This window comes from Falco peregrinus, chromosome Z (genome assembly GCF_023634155.1).
Source record: "Falco peregrinus isolate bFalPer1 chromosome Z, bFalPer1.pri, whole genome shotgun sequence".
NCBI lineage: Eukaryota > Metazoa > Chordata > Aves > Falconiformes > Falconidae > Falco > Falco peregrinus.
The window spans coordinates 51,116,312-51,143,969 of record NC_073739.1 but is presented as its reverse complement, the minus strand read 5'-3'; the positions used below and the strand labels follow the sequence as shown (position 1 = coordinate 51,143,969).

At 37.5% G+C, this 27,658-nt stretch overlaps 1 protein-coding gene across 9 annotated transcripts in view; it reads right to left on the bottom strand.

The window, feature by feature from the left end:
* Positions 1-27,658, bottom strand: part of NFIB (nuclear factor I B) — a 274,434-nt gene that overhangs the window by 9,294 nt on the left and 237,482 nt on the right. For 2 of the 9 annotated variants that reach the window (XM_027792819.2, XM_005241612.4), the window contains exons 9-11: positions 20,878-21,043; positions 17,345-17,427; positions 8,322-8,410 (exon numbers count right to left, since the gene is read on the bottom strand). The exons of 1 other annotated variant lie outside the window; for it this stretch is intronic. In XM_027792819.2, coding sequence (XP_027648620.2) covers positions 8,322-8,410; positions 17,345-17,427; positions 20,878-21,043 — 338 coding nt within the window. The remainder of the gene's footprint in view (positions 1-8,321; positions 8,411-17,344; positions 17,428-20,877; positions 21,044-27,658) is intronic. 6 more of the 9 variants (XM_027792820.2, XM_005241613.4, XM_027792823.2 and 3 more) reach the window with 4 other exon arrangements.

Genomic DNA, 27,658 nt, shown 5'->3' with positions numbered 1-27,658 from the left:
TGACTTTTTTCTTTGTTTTAAAGTTTACATCCTTCTAAAGACCACAGCAGAAGGAAAGCAGTCAGTGCTAATGAAAAGCAAATTACTATTTGTAGCAGCTTTCTTACAGGAGAAAGATACCTTGATTTTGTGAAAAGTGCTCAATAAAAATAAGTTGTAGCAAGTGACTAATTAGTCTGTTGTTGCCATATGACCTACAAATTTAACACAGGTATTTATCTAAATCTTTCAAGCCTCCCACCTTACATTACAACCATAACAGAAATGTGGATTGCAACAAATTCATCAATGCTGTTTATCAATCTTCAAGGAGTAATAAATCTCCCGCGTTAACACTGTGTAGAGTCGACAGGATTTCAAAGATAGGTCTCACAGGAGTTTCAGAAGCCTCTCACAGTGCTCACACAGAGCCACTGTCAGCAAGAGGCAATGGTGCAGACCACGGAGCACCCCACGGTGCCAGGATAGCTACGTGTCATCTGCGTGTGGAGGCTGGAAAAGCCATCGCCCTGGACACCCCTGATGGCAGGCTGAACTCCCCGATCTACACGCACCCGCCAGGCAGCAGCTGGCCCCACCAGCAGCCGTGAAGGACAGGCCATCCCCTCTGTTTGCTAGCCCTTCCTAAGCCCTGATCTTCAAGGCTTGATGAGCTGTGGCTGTAGTTTGGAAGCTAACCTTACCATACTGCAGTCTGATCTAACGCCAATGCCAGTGCCAGCTCTTTACTGCAAACAAAAAGAGGAAATCTGAACGCGAATTCCTGAGTTGAACCGTGCTAACAGCACACAGCTTTGAGAACAGCTATGATACAAAGAATAACCAAAATGGTAACTCAGGCTCTGCTAAGCTACATATTCGTGGCTGTCTATCCAGCATTCCCACATAACCCATTACATTTACAGTAAATGTAATTGAACTTCCAGCTATCATATGAGCCACACCCTGCTTTGTAGCTCCCCAGCGCTCCTGTGTGCAGCCAAGCCAGACTGACAGCCCGGCAGAGCAAGGTCTCCTGTCAGCCTTCTCAAACCTGGTCTGAAGGCACCTCTGTGAGCATTGCATGGATTAGCTTCTGCCATGAAAACCATCTACGGTTTCCCTGCAGAGCGTCCTAGCAGAAGCCCCAGCTACTGCAGACTGCAAGGCAAACTCTGCCTGGGGGTACACACACGGGTGGGAACAGCAGGCAAGGGTAACACACCTTTCCCTTCGCCACACTATCCAGCACTTGTGTAAGTCCTAGGTAAACTTCCAGCCCTAGGTTTCACGAAAGCAGAGGTAATGCTGTGTTTCTGTTCATAAGTGCCTCAACACAGCGGCAGCCAAAATTCTTTCCATTGCCTAGGACACAGGTGAGCTGGTTGTCCTTGCAGAAGTTAATAAGATGTCCCTTTGTCCATGTGGTTTCTACTTCAGATAAAAAAGCTTTGTATTAAATAGAAAGCATGGAATAAAGCAGGTCTACCCCACTCTCCAGCTCATTGCTCCTGAGGAAATCTATGAACCCTGAACTGACAGAGGTACAATATGCCTGTCCCTTGGGTTATGAAGTGAGCCCTCAAAAAACCTGCTCTAGGCTAAGTTTTGAAGAAAATTACATGAGAAGCCCTATCAGATATTGTTGTGGAATTCAGACTAGTAGCCTTTGTGAGAGAATATGATTTGCAGGAGCACCTTCCTGAAGCATTATACCTCTAACTAATTTCATTACCAGAAACAGTTTTCTCTCACCATAACTAGGCTGTCAGGTGTGTTAGCAGTCATCAGTTCCCTCTCTATCCATGGCAAGTATAATGTATTTACCTGTTCAAATGTAACAAAATAGCAAAGGAAAATTCTGCAAGCATCCTACAGGGTTAACATTCTCCATTACAGTTTCCATTACAGTTTTCACATGTTAATTCAATCAAGATTTCTGCCATGATTTCCTCATAAAGATAATAATTGCTGTTTCAAGAACCTCTGATTAAAATATTACTGGAATGGAGCACAGGCTTTACTAACATTATATGTACATACAGCCCATTTCAGAGGTTATAATAACATAAAGAATATGATAATGTTAAACAATTAACTAAATGCAATAAAAAATAAATCCAATCAGATCTGAGTGAATCTCAAGGATTTTAAGATTCCTATTTTCCACCAGTTAGTATCTTCTATTACAGCTTCAGAAGTGTGTAAGAGTATTTCACCATCTTGAACGCACACCTAAAACACTGTTTTCTTCTTGCACTGTTACTACCTTGTGAATGAACACACTAGCTTAGGTAAGCTAGATCAGATCATGCCAGGTCACTATTTGGACAGAAAAGGTAGAAATGCCTTTGATGTTGAGAGAAGCGGCACTAGCAAGTCACTAGCAAGTTTCATCTGTCTCTGTACTAAGCAAGTGCTCAAGCATACAAGAACAGGGAACTTTACCATTTCAAATTGTTAAGATTATATGAACTTTGGAACCACAGCTGTGCTAACCTCAGTGCCCTGGCTAAATTCCCCTTTCTGAATTTTTGCCAAAAGAATAACCACCCCTCTGGCATCTCCTTAATGGGGTACTTCTGTTACCATTCTAAACTGGTATCTGTAGTTAAACAGCTGCCAAATTTCACCTCCAAGGTGAACATTTATTTCAAGAGATATCTTAAGTATATCTCAGCTTAATTTAGGATAACTTTTGTAGTTTAGCAGGCACATACCACCCATCTAGCAGATGGAGGAGGTAAAGACCTATTGATTTATGCCCAGATTAGGGAAAAGGAAATTCTGCTGCAAGGACACTTACTCTACTCTCAGCAGACCCCTTTTTGTGATAGTGTAGCAAAAATAGGCAAGGAAAGATCTGGAAGAGGCCACATAGCTCACCACAAACAAGGAAAATCCACAGCAGAGGAGGACCCAAAGAAATGGTGCATGTCCATGCTACGCTCTGGATCACACATGCCCAAATGTTTGATGCAGCAACAGGGCTAAAGGAAGTTGGCAAACATGCAAGTGCACAGAGGGGGGCTATGACCAAGTGGAGGGCTGCCTCATAGAGCCAAACCATGGAGAACATGGGCTTGGGTAATGAAAGACTACTGGGGCTGCTTATGAAAAACTGACTTTCCACTTTCTACACCTACACTGGTTTTTTCCCCAAATATTAACATTTCACATTTCAATCTGTTACTTTTGACTCTTAGCACTTTTAAATATATGACTAAAAGTCTATTTATCAATTTAGCATATCCAAATAGTAATGCAGATAATCCTAACTGCACCAAAAAAAAAAAAAAAAAGAAAAAAAGAAAACCCAAACCACCAACAACCCAACAGTGTAATTTTACAGCTTCAAAACAAAAAACAAACAATTGGAGGTAAAGATGATCAAGTAGAAAACTGGAGTAACCAAGGGGTTAAAGATACAGTTTACACTTGGGAATTGTCTGTAATATGCTCCTCCTTCCCTTGCAGTGCTGCCAAAAATCATCTGACAGGAAACATAAGATTAAGTTTGTCCTACCTAAGCGAACAAAGAGTGCTCAGAACAGGCAACCAGTTCACTGCAGAGCGGGAACTTTCCTAATCCTGCTGGAATCTGCAGTGCTGCTCAGAAAATATTACTGAAGTTGTTTTCTTTACTTTAGTATCTTGCTTCTGGATCATCTCATTCATTTTGGTCACACTGCAGTTCTTGCTGCTTCTCCCATAAAGGTTAACTTAAAGCTCCAAACATAATCATGTGGAAAATGGACATTATTGATTCCTACGGCCCATTGTTCCCCCATTCTAAGTCCCTGAAGTTCAAGTTCAATCTGGAATTACATCATGTCTGGTTTCTCCTGGTTACCAGACGGCTTGAGACGTGACCACAGCTACAGAAAAAACAAACAGCCTTCTTCACGCTTCGGCTCCCCTATCGATTCAAACATAAACTTTTTTTCTTTCTCTCAAGTATGCTTCAAGTATAGAGCATGGTTAATTTAGAGATTAAGTTCCAAATTAGATTATATAATGGCATCTTAATGGATTGCTGACCCATTTCCTGTGGAATGGCAGCATGCAAGTCTGGCTTGAATACAATTAATGTCTTAGGAAGTGTTCTGAAGATGTTTGCCTAGATGGAGAGGAAACATAATGTTCTGCACATCTTTCTGCATTACAGAGTTGGACAAAACTATTAGAGTTAGCAATTTAAATTGATAAAGACCAGAAATCATTAGGGTTTTTTCCTATGATACTTTTACAATGGGTATACTTCAGCATTTTTATTCTTAAACTGTAATGAATTAATACTTCTATTCCAAAATGTCACCCCAGGGGAATGGGGTTGGGGGGCAGAGGGTATGAACCATTGCTCAAACAGGTGTCTCTGTTTGCCAGAATGTGCTTGCCACAGGAATGCTGCTGGCTGTGTTACTTCAGCTATGCCTTCACTCAATACCAAACAGATGAGGTACTGTGCTACAAAGACAACCTGCACCTATTCTCAATTTCCCTTCTACTGCTTTCACAAATCAGAGATTATCCCATTTGCCTTCCTTATCAGCATTATTATCATAAACCCAGAGTGGTGCTGGGTGGAAAAAATGATGCTTGGAAAGCTGAATATCCCTACAGCTAGAGTTGAGAAGGAAATTCAGCATGCTGAGAACACAGCTCCCCCTCAGCACCTTCAGGAACAAACAAGCTGTTGTACTATGCTTATGTGTCAAGATAAAAGACAGAAAGCAGGAAATGCTAACATAGTACACTTGCCTGAGTAGTGTAAATGTAATGTTAAACTAACAGTTAACCCATAAAAATAACACAGAAAGTGTTGAAAAAATGAATGTACATAACAATAGTTGGGAATAAAAATATATTTGGCAATAACAAAGTTAAAAGATACACTTGGGCAATGAAAATTTGTTTACAGTCTGTGAAAGATGTGAACACTCAAAATGCTCTAAAAAAGACCCATCGTGCCAGCTTTTATGAGTGGTCCCATTGGAATTAATAGCGGCATAATGAGTGGCTGATTCAGGATCAAGCTCATGTTATCAGACTTACACACACACTTTGTCTCACTCTCATTCATTCATGTCTTAAGTTTACTTGTTGCATATGTTCTTGCTCTCACGTAGCAACTGAGACTGTACTTTCCTAATTGAGCCCTACAGATTTTCAGATTTTCACAGTTTCCCCTCACCTTCTGTCTCTAGGAAAACACCACAGAATCGTAGTTATGAAAAAAGAAGGTTGGTTTTAATTTAATGGAGTCTTAGTATCTTCTTCATATGTACATCAAAAAATTGACCTAAATGGTCTTAAAAGAACTTGAGAATGTCATTCCAATGATGTGCTTAAATGTTGTTCAAAATTCAGCAGACATAATAAAATATTTACCACAAATGCTAATACAAGCAACAAAAACATATAACTGTACATGGTTAGGGTATCAGGAGCAAAATAAAAATTACTACTGCCAAATACCGTACCAAATAACTGGGGTTTTTTCCCTTTTTTTCAGAATGCTCATAGCATGTTTTATATAAGTATTTCCATTAAAGATACTAGAAAGTTTAATTCAGCTAAGGAAAGTATTAATCTAGTTTTTATTATCAGTATGCCCTGAAAGTCTTCTGGTTTTGAAGAAAATGGTGCATTGATGACTTAAAGCTTTGCAGTTTGGGTTTGTTTCTTTTTCTGATCTGGTATTATTCATAGCCTCTTTCTTTTTTTTTTTCCTTTTTTTTTTCTTCCAAAGTTCAGTCTGTTGCATATGGACCACTACTGTCTTATACTGGGACTTCAAATGCCAACAGATACATAATTTTATAAGGAAAGAAAAACCCAGAAAATATATTTTGAAATCTACATATCATAATTTAAAATCTATGCATAATATCTACTACCAGGTATGACAGGCAGCTACTTATAAGGCAAAGAACACAGAAATAACTGAGGCTTTATCATCATTCACTCTGCCCAAGTTTCCAGCATCTGTTTCACCAGCAACACTCCATTGCAAAGCTTTCAGCTTGGCCTGCTCTGCTACCTGATTTCTGTTGAGACAGGACAGCTAACACTGAGGCACTGCCAACTTTTTTACCTTCTTAAGATCAATGACATTTCTGAAAAATCAGTATACCTAAAACAACCATAAAAGCGTGCTGTAAAAGGTCAGATCAAGTACCATCAAAATGAGCACTGCAGATTTGAGGAAATCATACAAACATTTACCAAATCACTTTGTGGGCAAAAACTTTACTGGCTGGACTAGAATATATTTCTTTGCCAACAAGAAACAATTTCTTTTCCAGTACATTCTTTTTTTAGTGTTAGAAGGGCTCCTTAGCCTGAGCAGGTATCATTTCTCTTACAGTCTTACCTGCAAGGGATGTGAATAATGTGGTATTATTGCAAAGCTCAAATCCTAAAAGCCATCTAACTTCGGGAGAACCAACAGTTTGTCTCTTTGTCTTCCAAGGCTGTGTTTAACTCAAGGCCAAGTAGTGTATCCTAGGCCTCTAAAGAGATGCTCATAGCAAATTTGTGCCCAAGCTCACCTGGCAGCACTTTTGTGTGCTTGTTGGGTCAAACTGCCAGGCAGAACTCTGGGAGCAACCTGCAAACCAGTTTTGTCTATGAAGGTGAGTGGATCATGGAGGGTGCTTATTATATGCATCACCAAAGTTTCCTTGGTCATTGGCTAGGAATCTTTTTCCCCCTTTCCTTTCTTTTCATAATTTATACCCAGGGGTCTTGTGTGCCGAGTACTGAAAAAGAGAATTCAGCAAACACTGAGAGAGTGCTTCAGCTGGTATGAACTGGCACTACTTTAGAAAGGGCTCAAGTGATGACTGATAGAAAGCATCGAAGGATATTCCTAGATAGGCAGTTGTGGTATAATTTCCTAACTCCTCTTGGGAAAACCCTTTAGCCTGTTAGCAACACCCTTTGTAGTGGGAGAATAAATCACCCTCTCTGTGCTATACTAGCTCAGTTTGGATTCACTCTTGGCAGTACATTGAAAACTGTGGCAATTACTGCATGATGGGGATTTATAACATAAATCACAGCCTCTGAGGAGATGAGGTGAATCCATTAGCTAATTTTCCATTGTGCCAATTAATCTATAAGGGAAAAAATGACAACACCTTGTTTTTCCACCACAGTTCCTCCAGATTTAAAATATTATTTCAGAAAATTTGCAAAAAGGAAAAGTAAGGCAAAAATATTCAAGGTATTTAAACTTCAGATTTGTAAATAGCACTGATTTTCCAATTCCATAATTAACCTTCCAAGTTGATACTGAAAAAAACCAAACCTCCTAGTAAACCACATTACAATACAGTGCACCAAAGTAATTTTGTACCTAACACATACACACACTCAAATTCACACACATACTTAAACTACTCATAAGTACGTGTACTTTAATGTGCACACAAACGTTCAAGAAGTATTTAAAATTATTTTGAGAGTGAGTAGCTAATATTTCATCTGACAGGCTCCCAGCCTGCAGGCTTTACATGTACAACCCCCATTAACTGTTGAGTGTTGCAGATAATCCTGCACATGAAAAAGGTGAAAAACTGACATATCACAACTGTGCCAATTTGTTTACACACCTATTTAGACACACACCCCTCTACAGTTACCATAATTCATTATATACCAAGATATGTAAAAGATAATGAGTAATTTTTAATGTAACAAAGGTTAATTGGTTTTATTTATTATTTGCTTTTTTTCATACAGAATAAAACTCTCTTTTATGTAAATCATTATTTGTGTAAATCAATTTTGTATAAATCAATTTTGTGTAAATCAATTATTCTGTTATCTAGCTGAGAAATTACATGGTTTATATCTTACCTTCAGGTACATGTTAGTGACCTAAATCTACATCAGCCAATTAGTCAGAAAAAAACTCTATGACTAGTATGGTTATTCATTGTCCAAAACTACCACCACCTCAGACATTTATTATTATACTTATCTATACCTCCAACAGCACCATTTTCTTTGTGTTAACTAATGAGCCACCCAAGACATAATGTTTAATTCTGCAAACAACATTTTCAATTTTAAAGCCTAAGATCACTATTCCCTTCAATTTACAAACCTTCTGCATTTGACAGTAAAGCATTGTCATTCCAGGTGCTTAAATAAGGTAGTTTCTAAATTCAGCGTACGCTAAAGACAACCTGAATATGTATGTGAGACATGTTACACGCGTGTTTTGATCAAATCCTATCACATATTCCTCTGGAAGCCCACTAAAACAGATACTGTAGCTCAATGCAACTTTTTTAGAGGTGGTGTAGAGGTGGAAATAATTAAAATGTTACCTTTGCCAAGTAATTCCCAATGTATCCTCACTGGCACTGGGGTATAAATGCCTGCCGTTTTGATTCATGGTCCAGTCACAAATTCTCAGCTGTCAATTGAAACCTAGCAGTCAGATATGGATCGAGCAGTACTACAGTTTTTAGTACTTAAATGAATACATGCAAACTAGTACTGTACATGGCAAAAGCCTTACTTTCTGAAGAAGTAACTTTAAAAAATAAAACAAACAAACTTATTCTGAGAAATAAATGCCTATAGATTTGCTTAAGATAATGCTACTTTAATATGCTCCTCTTTTAATAAAGCATAAAAGAGTAACTAGTGTTTAGCACATAACAATTAGCCATTATTAGATTACAAACTGAGCTGGAATAAAAGGAAATGTTAATATTCAATAGCAAGATACTTTAAGAAAGGAAATAAAAATGCTGTTTTCTCTAAGCAATGCTCTATATAATGTGTATTAAGTAAAGGTCAAATATAATCAATATCTTGTAGCATGCATTTCGTGAAACATAGAAGACATGCAATTTATAGAAAATTTGCTCAAATTAAACAAACAGTATGTCCTTATCTTGCTATTTAAGAAGGGTAAAGGTATTTTGTAAATGAAGTTTATTAATCTAGTGTTACTGAAAGTGGTATTACTTAGCAGGAGGTGATAAAATGACCTAATCTTGCTTTAGTCTAAGAATAATAGCATTTAAAATACTTTATTGTATTTTAATATAATAAGGAATGTACTAAATGTTTGCTGAAACAAATTCTTCCCAGATCCTCAAATCATCAGTTCTGCCTTCACAGATTGTTCAAGCAACCCTGTATAGCTCTGTTTATTTAACAGCTGCTCTATAGTGTTAGCAGATTTATTGAAATTATATACTGCTTATTTTTAAGTTTAAGAAAGTGAACTTATCTGGCCTGTGAAGAAACATACATTTTGACCTCTGTATAGTCATGCTGTATATAAAGTGCTATACCACTGCGTATGATACAGCACTCTAAATTGAAGATAATGTTGTTGCTGAGTTTAATTGCATTCTGTGTATTTCAGTTTTCTCTATCCATATTTCACAGTCTTTAGATAGCACAGGCTACAACAAACAATCTACAATAAACTATTTGCACAGGAGCACAATTAATTGCAGTCTTTTCCTGAAAAATACAAATGCTGAGGACAAGACAATATTGCAAACCTGACCCTGTCTGACTGTTAAGACTCATAAGCTTCCTGCTATTAAGGTCTGAGAAATGGAAGTGTTAGTGTCTGGTGTTTTCATAAGGATTGTTTCTTGTTTGTTATCTAAAGAACTCCAAAGGACCTTCTAAAGGCCATTAAAAGCATGACTAAACCACATGAAATTAACCAGAAAAGGAAACATGCAGTCAAAAAGTTTGCTAGAGGTAACTGTGAATAATACATTAAATATGTTTAAAGAAAGGAGTAAGTAAATATTTGGTTTCGTCACTACACAAAACAGTATTGTAAACCTGATTTTAATATTGAAGACAGTAAAATATGTTAGCTCGTTTACTCAGTGTACAGTAGATTTATTTCTCCTATAATTCTCAAGAATGTCATAATCTTCAATAGAGATGCATAATTTAAATCTTTATAACTTAGGTATAAAAACTCACTTCCAGCTGAAACACAAGACTGAAAAGTTAACCCCCCTCTTCTTTTCTTCTTTCATAAAATATGAAATCTACAAATAAAAGCCCTTTAGCTGATTAGAGCCATAAAAAATGCTAAAATCACAAACTTAGTGTTACAAAATGATTTTATGCGCTTAGGTCTAGCTCAAAAATCTGGCAAACACTTAGCTTGCTATAGAACCTGATTGCATTTGCCATTTGGGGAAAACAGTAAGGGACTGACACATTACACATTAGTGAATCAGCTTCTGCACTAAATCAGTATATTCTTCAGACAGTCTGTATGAAAACTTTCCACGTGTACAACTAATGTGATAAATTTATCATTAAGAAAGCTCCACAAAGAGCTTTTCAAACCTATTTCATGAATGTTAGCAATGACATACTTCATATTATATAGTCATATATACCTCAATACACTTACATTTAAATACTGTAATGGTAATAATAGAACATGTGCATTTTATATATAAGTTGTAGTCACATACACGCATATGTGTAAGAAGAATCATGCTACACCAGACTTATAATTAGTGTAAACTGTAGTGCTATTCACTGCACCACCTAACTGTGCCATACTTGCAGTAGTGACACCTTGAAGAACTGCAGGTTCTGTGATGGGCTCAGGACTGCATCAGCTGTACTGAAAATCACCTTCCCAATGTTAGAAACTATTGTTCCACACTCCTCAGCAGGCTCACATAGCTGTCATATTGACTTTAAAAACTAACCTGCCAGGAAAATATTTTTTTTTTTGCCTCACATAAAGTTTCCTCTCCCAAATCACTCCTGCTTAGAGATCAGGATGTCTAAGATTTAGAAATACACTTTGAAAAGTATGTAGAAGGATCACTTTCAAAGTCTGCGTCTGCATCCTTCACATATGTTGAGTACTTTCTTGGTAAAAAGGCTGGAGAATCTTAAAAGAGCTATACGGGCCCTGGCTCCATTTGATGGAAGCGGTCTGTTCACAGCAGCAGCAGGAATATTGCCCTTGGAGAAAGTCCAGACAGCCCAGTAGGGAAAGCCTGGGGGACAGACCTGACAGGAGTACCAAGCTTTGGGAGTACGTAGGGCACTTTAGTACATTATTTTGTGTGCTATACGTTGTCTGGAGCATGCTGAAAGCTTTCTGGCAGGTTATAGTCCTTATACCGCAGTGTTAGCTGGAGACAAGAAGGCTCATTCCCTCCCACCCACAGTAAGCCGCCTAAAAGCGTTTCTCTGCAGAACACGTGAGAGGGAGAAGCAGGGAACTGTTTGAAGGCGACCTGAGGAAACTTGAAATCCTCAGTGGAGGGATTTAAGAAACAGTCCTCAAGAGACACTTAATAGATGCTGAAAAACACTACTTTCTCAGAGATAGGCTATGAATGCAAAATAAACTACCTGATTTGGCATGTGACATGGTAAAAACTCTTTCCTAGAAGCCTGTTGCAGAGCCTGCTCTTCAGTCCCATGGCTTTGTCATTTCCAGCAAGGCAAGCCGTGTGGACCCCACTTCAATAACACCTTCTATCCACAAAACTTCACCAATGATTTTTTTATTTATCTCTCACCTACACACACAGAGAAAGAACATGGGTCTGTGTTCTGAAGTGGAAAAGGATGCCCAGCCTTGCAGCAGGTGGGGAAGCCTCACAGGCTGCCCAGCTGCTCCCTGAGCTGCAGCAGCCTCTCATCCCTGTGGTATGTCCCCACTGCTACACCCATGAAGTGGCAGAGAGCACAAAGCCCCTGTAAGTGCTTCTCCAGGGAAAGCAGGCAACTCCTTTGCCTGCTTCAGCTGTGTCATGGGAAGGCACTAAAGGTCCAGGCAGAAGCAGAGCAGTGGAACAAATGCTTCTTCTAACTCTTCCACCTGCCTAAAAGTCATCCACCTTCCTGCTCCTGTTCTGCCCTCTGTAAAACACCAGGAAAGTGATTCTGGTTTGCACTTCCCAGTGCTGTGAGAGGTACTGGTGTGAAGTTCTACCCAAGAGCTGGATTTCTCTATAGTTGCTTTTTCAGTTTAAACTGGGCACCTTCCAAGCGCAACCATCCTGCAGAGTTTTAGGTATACGAATCCTACGTGCATTGAAAACACATAGTCAAGAGCTCAATCTTTAATCATAGTCTGAATAATTTTTGTGGGTTAAATTTTAAGCAGATTTTGTATTATTTTATTTAAAGAGTTGAAGACTAACATTAATTTCAAACTTCTGTGATCCCTTGTGAAAGTAGATATGTATTTTGGAAAGTGTAATAGGAGACTGTGCTATAGCTTGTGTTAGTTGAGAAAAACCCATAAAACTTAACATTTGCATATTGTCATTGTTTTGACTGAAACTTCCTTTAAATGTGTTTCCTTTCAAGCAAGCATATGTGAAAGGTGACCTCTTATCCATTTACATACCTCCCTGGTTGTCATATGACCCAGTTTTACGTCAAATGGTCAATTATGATAAGGGACACAATAAGAACAGCCTAAGTGTTGATAACCTGTTTCCTGGCTTTACTGAGAAGTTCTGTTTAAGAGTCGACTTCTGTTCGTCTTTCAGTCTGCTGTTGAAAGCAAAAGCAACATCCACCCCAAACATTTTGCGAACAGATACTCTGTATTCAGTGGGCATTTCAGTTCACAATTTCCATGATGAATGGTATGAACAGAACTCCATTTTGAACTGCACGATTCATTAACTAAAGGATGCATCTGGTAAGAACAACTTCCTACCAAAGACACAGGGCAGATTGATGTGTAGGAAATAAAAAGCTATCTACAATTTTCTGATTTCACATTTTAGAGACCTGAAGTGTTTCTTATTACTACGTTCACAGCAAACGTCTCACTCATAAATGTCAAAGCTGTGTGAAAATCGTACATACCACACACCACACCCAGAAACTCTAAGCTCTACTGAAAATTATGCCATTGTATTAATCAGTGCAAAGACTGGAAGAGTTCACTAGCTCCTGTGTAAACGGGCCAGCATTAGTTAGCACAGCTTACTGTAACAGACAGGAAAGTTCTAGAAGTCATTGTCTTCACAGACCTCAACAGCTATCCCGTTTATTTATATTTTCTAATTAAAACTAGAATCACCCATACAAGGCTGCAAGGTGCATTAAGGTTAAATAAATGGCCAAGAAAGCAAGCTGGTAAGTTACTTCATTCATTCCAACAAAAGTATTTTTATTTGTGAAACCATTCACCTCTATTTGCAATAAATACAAATGTCTATCCATCCATCTGTCTATCCATGCATCCATCCGTCTATCCATGCATCCATCCATCCAACCATCCATCCGACTATCCATCCAACCGTAACTGTTTATATTGTTTACACAGGTAAAGTGCATGACTAGTATTTCTGGAAACATTATAGCTTTATAGCCAAAACCAACATCAACCTGTCTCTAAGTGTCTGTCATTTCCAGAACATAATAAATTCATGAAGTCAAAAACAGTAACACAAGGAGGCTACAGAAATGCTGTCATATAACGATAAGAATTCTGGTCATTAAGACTTTGTTAGTGAACTAATGATCTCTCAGTTTAAAATTATTCAGCCAAAAGAATGGAGACACAACTAGAATCTGGCAAGGGACTGTGCCCACTTGTAGAATATTGAATTGATTGAGTTTCCTTAAACTGTTGCTTTTTCCTCTAGTCTAGGCTTAGAAACCACAGATCTTCAGTGGCTGCAAATCACAGAAAGGGGAAAGAAGGTGCCTCTATATATTTATGAAGATTATCCAACCTTTCTTTTACGCGTAACTCATTTAAGATGTTTCTCAGCACAGATGATGACCACCGAATACTAGATTGGACTTCATAAAATAATCTCACCAAACACCAACAGTCAAATTAAGAAAAACTCTCACTCAGGTACTAGCTGTTACCACTTTCCTTGCTCTTTCCTATGGTGCCCTCCCTGCAGTTTCATTATCAATACCCAACAACTCTCAGCAGCTGATGCTGAATCAAGAAAAGCAAACCAAGCAGTCATTAACAATTTGTAATAGACAGTTGGCAGGTGGCTGACATGACTTTTTTACAACAAAATGATATGATATATGTGACTCTCTAGATGCCACTGAAGGAAGAGATATGTTTTGTAATTATTCATATTACAGTACAGAAACACCTGGCATTTCAACACAGGTAACAGCAAAACCCATCAGCAGTTGCAGAAAAAAAGTGGACTGCATGGTTTTAATTCCTCATTAGAACCTTGTCATCGTAACTATGAATGTAACACACTAAGTAATGCATGTAACAGCATATTTTTCACAGTATCCAGATCAAAAAAAAAACCCAAAACTGCTCCCATTGGTGCTACCATACACTTTCGAAGTTGTATTCAGTGTTTCCCATCTAAATGTAGCATTGTGGGTAGGTTGTGCTATAAATTCTTTACTGGAAGTCCTAGCAAACTATCACTTTGTCAAAAGACTCCATGTAAGTGCGTGTTGCAAAACACGTGTATAACTTCTACATTTATTGTCGTCACTGTAATTTAAACAGGCTACATAACAGTTCTTTTTAACATCAACAAGAAGTACTCAATGGTACATGCCAATATTTCTCATAACCAGAGAGAATAAATCTTCATAAAGACGCCTCCAATGAAGTAAAAAATGTACCGGTGACAATATTTATTCTTGAGGGGTCAATGGGCATTATAGGGTATGGTGAATGTTTAAAAGACCTCTCTGGAACTAAAACCATTGGCTTTCTAATTTAGAATTTCTCTCCACTAATACGAATTGATTGATTGCCTTTATTTCATGTACCCCTTGATTTTTCTTTTCATTCATCATGGGCTGCTTTAAACCAAATGCATTTAAAACCTGACACAAGAAGAGTGGTCTCCTTTAAATTGTTGTAAAGTAATGAAAGGACATAGTAAATCAATCTCATTTCTGCCTTACCAAGGATAACCTTTGCTCTGTTAAAGTTGTTTAGACAATCTCAGTGCTCTACCTCACTTTGTGGGTAATACATATATATACGGCACTGTCATCTCAGAGATGCCTTTAGGATTTAAGTGAGTGAAGGCAACTAATTAATTAGAAACTTTTTTATATATGCACTTATATATTCATATTTATACAACTGAAAAAGCTTTGGTGTTCAAGTATTCTGCTCTTTCAAATGCTTTCAGCAGTACATACTGTTCCTTAATTTTGTATGTATTTGTATGCATAATACACACACACACACACCTGCAAACACACTCAGGCAAGCCTACACATATGTCCACTGCATAAGCTAGAAAAGAATAGAGAAGTCACAGCAAAGATTAAAATATGACACAATTTTTAAATTTACTACATAGCTCACTGGTCATCAACTGACGCTCTTGAATCAATATAAGGAGACTACGAAGCAATACACTTTAGAAAGAAGAACATTGGTTTCACACAGTGGCATTGAAGATTTTTTTCTGTTTATGAAGTGTATGTGAGACCTAATTTATTTTCCCCTTCCCCTTAAGCCATCTGGCCACCCGTTTTACCATGAAAGGGAATATAGAACACAGTGCATGTAAACACCAAAGGCTGTGATGACCCTTGAGATCCTTTTCACTTTTGTGTTCCTATGATACTGCTGAAATCTCCAAATTTCCACCTACACAAAGCCAAGGGTATATAGAAGATGCATGAGATATGAAGTTTGTGATTTACTTGTCATAAACTCAGCAAAGAGAAAATTTAAGTGTGCTGCCACTACCTTCTGGCATCTGACAAGAAGTCTGTAACTCTTTCAATGAACTTGGAAGAAGGTCCAGTTGGCTTAAATAGTAGCAAAGTTGCAGAAAAAACTGTGTCTAAAAACACGTAGTGGAAAAAAAAAAAGAATCTTATTGCACATCCCTAAATTAACTGGATGTCAGAGACTTTTCAAAGGATACTATGTAAAAACATTGCATGAAAAGAAATCCAGAAATTACGGGCACTGTGTTTAAACGAAGAGACTTTGTGTGTGTTTTAAAATACAATAAATATATACTGTTATGTCTTTTTAAAAGAACCATGTTATAGTAATTATAACACATTGCAAAATACAACCTTTGAGAGGTTTAAAAAAAAGCAGTACACCAGAAAATTTACTGAAAAATGTATGGTTAGCAAAACCACTAATTGTCATTTGGTATTTTCATAGAAGTGTACAGATGTTTCCAGTTAGGTCTCACTGGTTAAAAAAAAAGTTGGCAAAGAATCAACTATCTTGAATAAACGAACATCTTTACGATTTTCTCTGAACTCTGCATGTGGTGACCTTTAAAACGGACATACTGCCACCTTGCCCTGGGAGTGGGTAGGGATAGGGAGTTCCAGATGAAGCACAATTTACCTATGTCTCAGCAAACACAGAACAGGTAGGTTTTACTAGAAAATGAAACAGACATGTGTACCAACTGTTGACAGAAACCCAATCCTGAGAAAAAATACAGCACAATAAATACCAAGGACTATTTAACAGCCCTTTTCTTACTGCCACATTCAGCTTTTTTCCTTGTAACATTTTACATGCTGTTAATTTCAAAGTCTTCTACTGTTACGATCTAGAAGCAACACAAACACACATCATAAAATATGTTAAAGTTCTAAAGGGTCTGAATTCATTCCTGTTACTAGCAATGTAGCATTTCTGTACATACATGGCCTTGCTACTGACTGCAGCTAATTTGTTTGTAAACCATCATTAATCTCAGCCGTATATTTTCACAGTTTGGGTAAACACTTCATTTGCATTAAATTTACAGCATTAATGAGATGTGAAATTTAAAATGCTACTTGAAACATAAATGATTTAAGAAACTAGAACAAAAACGTGGTTTTATCAGGTTTGAAATCAGCAGACCAGTTTAAACATATTAAAATAGAAATGATTATGTGTTGCACTGAGAATTTGGTTTTATAACTCATCTTCTAGAATGAAAATGAAGACATGTAGGCTTAAACATCTGGGCAGACAAAAAACCAAAACAGATTGAAAATATTAAGCTGGACTTTATGCTTTGGAAATTTTGCTTATTTTTTAAACTGATTTTCAAATTAGTAGTTTGTTCCTTATACACCTCATTCTCTTTCCTAAAATCCTATTAAAGATTACATGCATGATCTCTTGAAAGATAAAATAATTGGAAGAATTATGATTAGAAGTTCCTTAAGATGGCACAAATCTAAGAAATAAAGCATATGCTAAATTGATGTTTCTTAAAGGGTTCACTTTTGCTTTGAAAAAACTTCATCTTCAGATGACAACTACTGAAACCATTAGGATCCCAGTCTAATTGAAGATAACAGTGGCAGCATGTAGGAAGGTAATATTGCAAAAGCTTCTCTATATCATTACACCTATGTGAAACTTGCCCACCTGTTGCTGGTGTAGGAAGGATGGGTCTCTTGGGCTTAGTCCCACATATCGATTGGCTTGGGATGTGCCTGAGGCTGTGTAGGCTGATTAAGGAAGAACAAAACAGATTGATAAAAATACCAACCTACCATAACTATTACCCTGTGCAGGTACAGTACAAATATGAGATCCAGAGTTATGATTTTGCAATATATAGGATGTGTCTGTGTTTCTCCTTTATTTAAACATTAATAGAATGCAAAAGAAAAATTGGACCAGATTTGGAAAGGCATACGTAAATTCCTATAAACTTCAATGGAAGCTGCACGTGTAAATCATAATGATACTTTTTGTTAAATAAAAGTTCCTCTGATTAATACATTAATTTTTTTAAAGCGATTTAATAAGGTATGTGTTTGAAGGTATCATGAGACAAATTCTCATTTCCATTACACCCATCTAAGGCACCAGTGAAATCACTGAGATTACAATGTTAAGAGAAAATATTAGTGCACACTTATCATTCTTACTGCCGTGAAGGCCCATCATCAAAACTGTAAAAGAGCAAAAACTGGAATCAAAAGTTCAGTTTCCTATGTGGCACAAAATGAATCTTTACAGGCCTTTGGAAATAGGATGCAATCTGATTAGTATTTTCAGGAGAAGGAAAGTAATTTTTACTGTGCAATATAATATTAAATATTCTACTCGCCTATGCATCAGGACACATATTTTCCCAGGGGGACAATTTAAGGAAGTTTCTTACTGCCTGCTAGAGATTAAAGAAATCAATTTCCGAGGAGAAAGGGAACAGTAGGTGATGCTGGGATTAGTTACAGGATGTAGATCCTTCACTTGTAGGTCACATCCCACCTGGTCTTTGTCAGTAATCCCTAAAAACCATTACTGCCTCATGGCTTTTGGTGGCACTTATGACATGAGAGGTAGGTGATCTTACTCTGCTTCCCAACGTGGACATGTCCACACTGCAATTTGTAGCATCACAACCTGGAAACATGCTGGCAGACAAAACAAAACTACTGGAATTGAACAGACATAAACAAGGATGCCAGTGAGGAGCTAGATGGGAGTACTTACTGAATTGGCCTGTTAGTATTAGAGTCACACAGCAAATACAAGCAAATTAAATCCATTAAATTATACAGTAAACAGGTTTTACTGAAAAACCGTAATAAAAATCAGTTACTAGATGGAAATTTTGGTGGAGGTCACAGGACTCCCCAAATATTTGCAAAGCCTGCTGTTCTTTCTCATTCCAAACAATTCTGCTATTCCACTTCAGAATGAAAAGCAGTGCTAATCATTTGCCGTTTTCTTCTCATCAGATTGAATAATAGCAATAACTTGTTGGCCACACATATTTTAGCTATATATATTTTGAACCAATCAGTCAGTTACTGCAAATAAAAGTAAAACTATGCCTTAAAATATTTTTAGACTTGGTTTTCCTGTGAAGTTAACTTTAGCACTCTGTGTGGCAGGTCTGTTTTAACTGATAATAGAGTTTATATGTATTCATATACAATTCATGTATCAGCAGGACATGACCCCTCATTTTTTGCTACTTTCTTCATCAGTAATCTCTGTTGCTTCACTTATTTGCTCTTACAGTTACCAATCCAGTTTCAAAAGGCTTTATAAAGCAGATAAGACTCCTGCACTGCTCTGAAAACCGTAACACTCCAAATATACAGCATTTATATGCTATCTCATATACAAACTGGCACACGCAAATAAAATCTGTGCATACATTTTATTATTATTTATATGCTGTAGTGACAGGCATTGGATCTTAGGCAAAAAGTTACTTGCACACTGCTGTGGAATCATGAGGAGCCCTGATTTCAAAGATCTAAAGATGTTCTCAGGTTCACAGATAACTCAGGTAACCAAGTTCCAATGAATTACATGAGAAACTGGGTACCAACTTCATTTGAAAATATAGTCTAGATTTTTCCTTTAGTAATAGCACAATGAACAAATTAGGTATGCTTCCCTGTAATGATGAATAATACGCTCATATTACTGGAAAACATTCCAGCACAGTTCTGACACTGTATTTGTTCTTTTTGCCATTTTGTTATAAACCCTGACTTCATCTGAGACAGCTATTTAGGCCAGGCATGACCATGTCAAATAGGACACAGAATGAAACCATGAGTACTTGAAAATGTACATGAACTCACTTTTCTCAGTCTTCTATTCTGGATCAAAAGTTTAGGGCAAATTTTGCTTGCTGCTAAAACTGACTGTTCTTAAAAAGGTGCAAGAACTGTAAGACAAGCCACCAGGGAGGATGCAGAGACACTCTATTACCTTTCAACAAAACTTCTGCTACGCTAAAAGAATAGCTAAAATACTTCCATAAATCTATCCATTAATTATTTGTTTATGCTTAAACAACAGTTTGCCCAAATGTTACTAATCCCTTCATAATAAAGGCATAACCAGTTTTCCTCCTTTACATCTTGGCCACCCCTATGCATCTGAGACTCATCTCTGTTCACATTCTAATGAAAAGATTCAAAATAGTACAACACCTAAGAAACACACATTTTATGGTCTCTGTTAACAACAGACTAAAAGTTAGGGACTGAATTCACAGTTCAAATACTAAACAGGCCTAAAGCAAGTCATTTTAATGTAATGGACCCTACAGACATTAATATTTTTAAAGACTGGTAAGCTTTCTTCCAAGTTTATATTTAGAATTGTCTCCTAGAAGTCTTCACCACTGATAAATATTGGCAACACTGGCTATCTCAAGTCCAAAGCCAACAGAAACACAGAAAGTACTTAAAAAGCAACAATCTGTATCACTAAGCATAATATGAGGATTTGCAAGAGAAGAAATTACCCTACACATAGTAACACTTTTGCTCTTATACCCAAAACAGCAATTCCATTGAAGATAATAGGATAATTAATATGGTCCTATATAGTAATAAAAAGATTAAAACAATATTAGGGTTATTTAAAAAAAAAAATAAACAACCATGGATCTACCATCTATTGCAGCAACGACACGGAATTAAAGTTTTCCTTTGCCGAATCAGTTGGTTTTGCTAAAAACGACACAACCTATATCAATATGCAATTGTCATAGCTCGGATTCAGTATGCGTTGTAACAAGGCTTGATTTCTGTAGGAAAGCTCATTGAGGAGCAAATTATCCAATCTCTGGGGTTCCGTCTGCGAGTCATTGTAAAACCTTGCTGTCTGGGCGTGCTTCTCAATGTCTTAATAATGTCCACCTTAGATGAACAACCGTATTTCCTTTTTCTTGAACAGTGGACAAATATGCAGGCTTTTCCCTCACATTTTGGTTGTCATGTCACAAACATGTGGAAACATGATGAACTGGTTGAAATTTAGGGAGGAAAAGCTCTGCAGTCAGATCACATTTGCTCTCCATCTAAAATGATGAGCATTCACTTGGTCAAATAGTAGGAAAAGGCGCCTTTTTCTGGCCTTAATTTGAAATCATATTGAATCTTCGATGGACATTTTTTGTTTCCTAAAGAAATACTTACTGGTTGCTGTAGGTGAAGATGCCTCACCTTCAGTGGATGTAGTGATGGGTTTAGTATCTGTCATGGTCAGGGTCACAGGTCGCACCGCACTGTGATGGGGAGAGGGTGCCAAAACTGGAGTAAAATGGCCAGGCACTTTCCCTACTACTTGACCACTGCTGTTAGGCTACAAAACAAAACCAAAAGAATGGCTTGTGAAATATACACATTGCATTTAAGGAACCTACCCACCTATCTTGGGGTTTTCCAGAATGCCCATCACCTGTGTTTTGGAATGTGCCGTTCTAGCAAAGCTATGAATTTCTATGAGGTATTTTCAGCAGGCATATCCCTCCTCAGATAGGTATTACATGCTTACGTAGCAGTACTTTTTGGTAAGTTTCTTTCTTTCTGGATGCAGCATGCATCAAATTGTGTCAAAATATATTTACTGTTCACACTGTGGCTGTGAACCACGGTAAATCCCATGACAGCAGGATTAAACTGACCAGGCACAGGCCCTAATGTATGAAGTATTAAGAGCAAACAAATGATGCAGAACCTCTGTTTTCACATGCCATACTGCACTGGCTTGGAGCATAACCAAGACTTGCACGCAGTTGTCCACAGAGATTATGCATACTGGAAGTCTAACCAATAGTCCACGTTTGGGAGTGGAGGGAGAGGGTTAGGATGCAATATACTATAATGCATATGTCATAACACCTGGCCAAAAGCAGCCTACCAAAAACACAGCAATGTTTAATCATGGGAACTTTGCAAGTCAAGAGCATAATAAAGACAATTATTTCATAGATACAAGAAGTAGTCTGCCTATGACCTTGTGGTCATCAAGATAATATGCTAATTTTGCATATAGGCACATCTGAATTTGGCAATGTTGACTGGTAAATGTATATGTTTATCCAGGGCTTAAACATGTCTTAGGCTTTCTGCATGACTGTAAATACTCCAATGGTAAATAATTTGCAGTAAAAATTAGCAAGTAGTAAATAGTTTTTTCAACAGCGGGTGATTAACATTTGTCTTAAAGTGATTCTGTGTTCTGTGAATCATAGGTATTTTAAAATACAGCCATACAAAGTAAAATATACTGGGAATCTTAATATCAGAAGGGTCTGAGTCAAATCTGAGATAATCTGAGTAAAGAAGTGGGTTGAAAAAGAACCTGATTCAACTGATACAAGGAAAGGTTAACAGAGGTAAGCATGACTATGGTAATTGAAATAATAACTGGCTGAGACAATTACTGCAAGTATGTGCAGAGCATAAACACACAGAAGAGGAAGGAATTACTTGGAAAGTACAGGAAGTATAAACTCAGGGTAATGGAATGAAATTGAGAAGGAGGAAATTTAAAATTAATAGCAGGAGAAACTTCCTGGCAGTATGATCTACTAGACTTTGCAAATGCCCTCAAGGGAGACTCTCGTTCTTTAGGACACCTAAAACTAAGCTAGAAGAAAACAATAGAAAATGTGAGAATGGAGACCAAACTTGTATTCATAGGAACATTGATCAGTCAGTAGACTATTTTACTCTCTAAAATCAAAAGTCTTACAATGAAAAATAACAGTAAAAATGCACACTAATGAGAAGCGGCCAACAAACTACCTCTCTAAACGAAGGAAAGTCACCCCCTAAAGATAACTGTATGTTTAGGAGGTGTTGGAGCAGGGGTGGGGACAGAAGAGCCTTGGAATCCCAAGATCTTGCTAATACAGAAATTGGGTGGTATCTACATTTTCATTCATGTTTCTAGTTGCATAAGCTGAGAAGTTACCACTAGGACGCTAGTAACAGAAATGTCAGCTGTCAAAGTAGCTTCAAAATAAGAAAGCAGCATGGATTTAAAGGAATGACAATAATTTTGCAAATAACACAACTTCCCCAAATAACTGGCATGCTACATTACATTTTATTCACTAGGTGAAATTTAGCAGTTAGATAGATCTCCCTTATTATGTGTACTTGAAATGAAAATGAGATGTGGCAGAATATATACAAGACAATTTCTAGATAATAATGTGGCCTAAAAGTTAGCTGAGCACTTTCTTGCATGTTTACATGACCAAGGGGTCATAAGTGGAGAACCCACTCAGTTATTACAGAGGTATTCCCTCAAGAACACAAATTACATCTTTCTATAACAGCAAACAGTGATATACTAAGTACCTGTCAGTCCACTTTCTTTGAGATTTATCTTAGCAGTAGTTTAGGGAATTGCATTTTGTGGACTCTATTTTAAAGGCCTGCCAGCCTTTAAAAAACAAGTGTCTTGGTCCCAAGAAATCTGACTCCACCTGCCTTAGAACAAAATGAAAATTTTAACTTAAATTCAGAAATTTGCTAAGAGTTACCTAAAATAAATTGTCCATACAAGACACAAGACACTCCAAAACTTAAGAGGCAAGTATCCTCACTCGCTGATTGCAAGTTCTACAGAGTTCAACTCGAGATATCTCAGTCTTGCAATAAAACAGGCTCTGTTGTAGGTAAGGGAGCAATGACACAGATTGAACCATTTGTGGGGAAAACCGTCAGAAAAACAGGTGGGCCTTATGACAAGCTTTTCTCTAAAAACACTGAAATTCTTGTCATTAAGTCCTGCTTTCTATGTTGGATGGGCTTTTCAATATGTTTCTGGGGAGGTGCAAGCCCCCTCCCCTGCCCTGGCAGCTCAGCTGTCCACACAACCTGCTGGAGGGACCACCACCTCTCAGTGGTGTCTGGTAGCTCCTACATGGAGTCACTGGCCTGTGACCACAGGGCTACCTTAGGAGCCTTAGCTCATGTGGTATGCTAACAATATCACAAAAGCAACTGAGAATCCCTTATCAAAATGACCAACCTCTATCAAAAACTAAGAAAGAAGCTTCCAGGCAGTTTATGGATTAGAACAGCCAGTGTCATCAGCTTCCAAAAGCAGCTCTGTCTCCAAAGCCAGACTCAAATGAATTAGAAGGACACAGCTGGAGACCAGGACGATTTACAGGAATGTTATCACCTTCTAAGGTTCCTTAGTGATACCGGTCAACAGGAATGCAATGGCTCACATGGACTCCGGCTTAGTCCTTGTGGATATGCTCCGAATAAGAAAACCCCTTCCCTGCCAAGTTATAAGGCAAGGAATATACTTATAGGGTATTCTCATGTAAACCATGTTTTCCCCTGTGCGATACATAACAGCAGTGCGGTATATCACCTACTTCATCCAAACTGAGGGTGAAATCCTGTCCTTGTTGGCATACAGGGGGAAGCTCAGTGATTTTAGTCGATGTGATTTGTAACCAAGCAAGTGTCTACATGTCTATTTCTTCTCTGTTTTTTTAATGTCTTCTTAAATAGTAGGCATTGTTCCACATCTGTCCTACTTGTAAAACTGAGTGCAGACACAATGCAGTGAAGCTGAGGTCTGCAACCTCTAAACAGAAGAATAAAAACTCTGAAGTAAAAAAACAGAAAACTCATTACTTCAGTAAGTTTAATTCTTATGGTTCCAACATTTCAGACTCTGGCTGCACATTAGATTTTAAATGCAATTATAACCTAGTTACCTGCCTCTTAACAATTTTATTGCATATTGTCACATCCTACCAAGTATCTTCTGACGGCACTCTATGATTTATTCTGCTTTTATTTTTGCAATCTCTAACATCTATTGTTTTCCAAGGGCTTTACTTCTGTTTTCATATTTGTAACATAACATTTTTTAAAAAATTCTGAAGTAATGTCAAATATTGTATATTGCAGTAACTGTTCAGGTGTTACTGCTCAGCAAACAAGGTAATAGGAAGGATAAGTACACACAAGGCAGAGCCTGGTGTACCACGTCTAAGGACCTGACTTCTCCCCCCATACCAAAATTTCCTGTATTTAAGTTTTTAACTAGCCTCAGTTGTAGGGAAGCACATACCTATGGGGACTTTTACATATATCATTCTTCTTCAACAATCCTAGCTGTCTTTCAGATGTGAACTAAGGTCCTCACTTTGACATAGCTTGTCACGGGAAATGGTACACATGATATTTTCTTGAAACTTCGGTATTTTTCCTGGATGTGCTACATTTGAAAACAGAGTTTATGAAAAACAGCCTCATACTCGCCCAGATTCTTTACATAAATATCACTCATAAGAAAAAGCTTCTGAAACATCCATACTTCTCTTTCTTGCATGCAGTGAACAGTGAAACTGTTAACAGAACTAATATTCGAGTTATCATGGTTAGTTTACAGCTTAAGTTCATAAAATAGTCCTAAATAAACAGATCACATAATTGTCTCGGTTATTGCCTAGACCTGCCTTCAGACTGACACTGACATGGCTACATTGGCTTATACTCAATTCACATTCTTTGCAAACACAAAACTAAAAGCTTTTGAAATAAAGGTCTAGATTCTGAACTGTGGTAGATGATAGTGGCACAAGTTCAAGAACATTGGTTCTCTCAGATGTCTCAAGTTCTTTGTCCTGCTTTAAGTTTTCAGTGCGAAGAGGGAAACCCTCTGGTCAGAAGTAGCTCTCTGAACCTGTCAATTCACAATCTTACTGAGAACTGGATGCTAGAAATACCTTCTGTGACCAGTTCTCCTTTTAACTTTTGCAGCTAGAAAATAACTTCTGTGACTTGTTCTCCTTTTAACATTTGTAGTTATGTCAAAAGACATTTTAGAGTAGAAATTACATATCTATTTGTACAGTATCCACTTGAATTACAAGTGCAAGTATTTATGGCACATCATTTAATATAAATTCATTTTTTCCTTATTTAAAACAAACTCTAGGTTTTAGTTCCAGTTTTCCATGAAGATATTATTAAAGACAAATGCATTACAGGTGAAAAATCAACTGTTACCATCAACTAGGGCATCAATATGTCTATGTGATGGATTCACAAACAGAGGGATGATGCCTGAGGCGTAAACCTCAAGCAAGTTACACGGACGCAGCTGTGTTAGATAAACAAGCTGTGCATTTGAAAATGGGTGAGAGAAAGAAGCAGACACAATGGAGATCTGGCAAATTTAGCCCCCATTTATGCCAGTATACATTTTTCTATTGTTGGATTGGAGGTTAATTTGATTTTCAGATTTGTGTAACATTTTCCAGCTTTTTAATTCACACCATTAATTGAACTGCCACAGATTAATCCACTCACGTGTCCAAAGCCACAGATGAGTTGTATTCACTATCATAGCTGTAACATAACTTCACTCAGATTGTTAGACTGTTAATATCTGATTGTGTGCACTGTGCACATTCTCAGTTAATCCTTAGGTCTGAAGCCCGAACAGAAAATTTAACAGTATACATATGGACTTTCTTACAATCAGGATTAACTTTTCCTGATTTCCTTGCTGGGTTTTTACTAACATATTCATAATCAGTAATTAAACATCCTTCTCTCAGACTTCTGTTCACATATTTGCTCAAATGCCAGCACATTCACACCTTAGGTCTTCAGTAACATTTTAGGACAGTGTCTTGTCACATAGCTCACTACTTCCAGTGTAAAAAAGATCTTTCTGATGCCATAGTGAAGTAGCAACACTAACATCTACAGATGAGATAGCCAAACATAACACAGTTCTGATATACATATTAAACAATTCACATAAACTATTAGGTTGCCTATATGATAACATATATTTTATGTTTAAATTTGCGCAGTATCTTAAAAAAAAAAAATTGTAATTAAAATTCCAAATTCCAAATAAAATAATTATCCTTGGATAATTTCCTTGGAATCTTAAATACAAAGTATCTTCAAAGAAAAAATCAACAAAGGCCAGAAATCATCTCAATCCTGTGCATGTCCTAGGTACAGCTACATATGATGCTGTGTTAGGCGTTTCAGAAAGATGTTTCAGGGCTTAATAAAAATTACATTATTCCAGCTAACCACTATACTTGGAGAATAATGTATTTGCATCCCAAAACACAGGTTTTTCAATAGAAACTCTGTGTTTCCCAATGTTGCCCCATTATAACCAGGTGATCAACCAATGAGTGCATTGTAGTCAGATTGGATTCAGCATGTTTGGAAATACTGTCCACCCATTTCTTCTCAACAGTTCCAGTCCATTGTAATGGCAAAGTTCTGATACTATGGTTGAAGACTATCACTGCAAAAAATCATGACAGTGTAGTTTTGAGACAATTAATTGAATTCATTTTTTTATGAAGATGTACAAGATCCATTTCTGTACATTTTGGTCCTCTGCTCGCATACCAAGTATCTTAACAGTTGTCTTCTACCCACATCTATGAACCTGGCAATCATAGCGGATAAGTTCTGTCTCTGAGTCCATGCCACCATGCTCTGTGATATCCACAGAGGGTGATGGACGATTCAGAAAATCTACAAATAAAAGTGGAAGAATTATCTTCCTTTTTTTCTAAACACACACACACACACATCTTTTTTTTTTTTTGTTACATGACTAACCTGACCTTTGACCTTAGTAGAGCTTTTGCCTAGAGCACCCTAGTGCTACATCACCTGTAAACATCTAATGGCCATATTAGTCTCCCACTGAAGACAGCTCAATGGTACAAGACGCAGTTTCATCAAATGCATGGAAGACATATCGTCGAGTTATTACCTATCTGACTTATACAGCACAATGACTTTGAGACTCTGCTAGACATAAGGGAATGGTATTATTAGAGCACTGTCAGTAAGACTCCAGAAGGTACTGAAGGGCAGTTCCTCCTCAGGTTGAACCTGATGGGCTCCATAAAGCATTTGTTTGACAAGAAGCAAGGCTATAAAAATT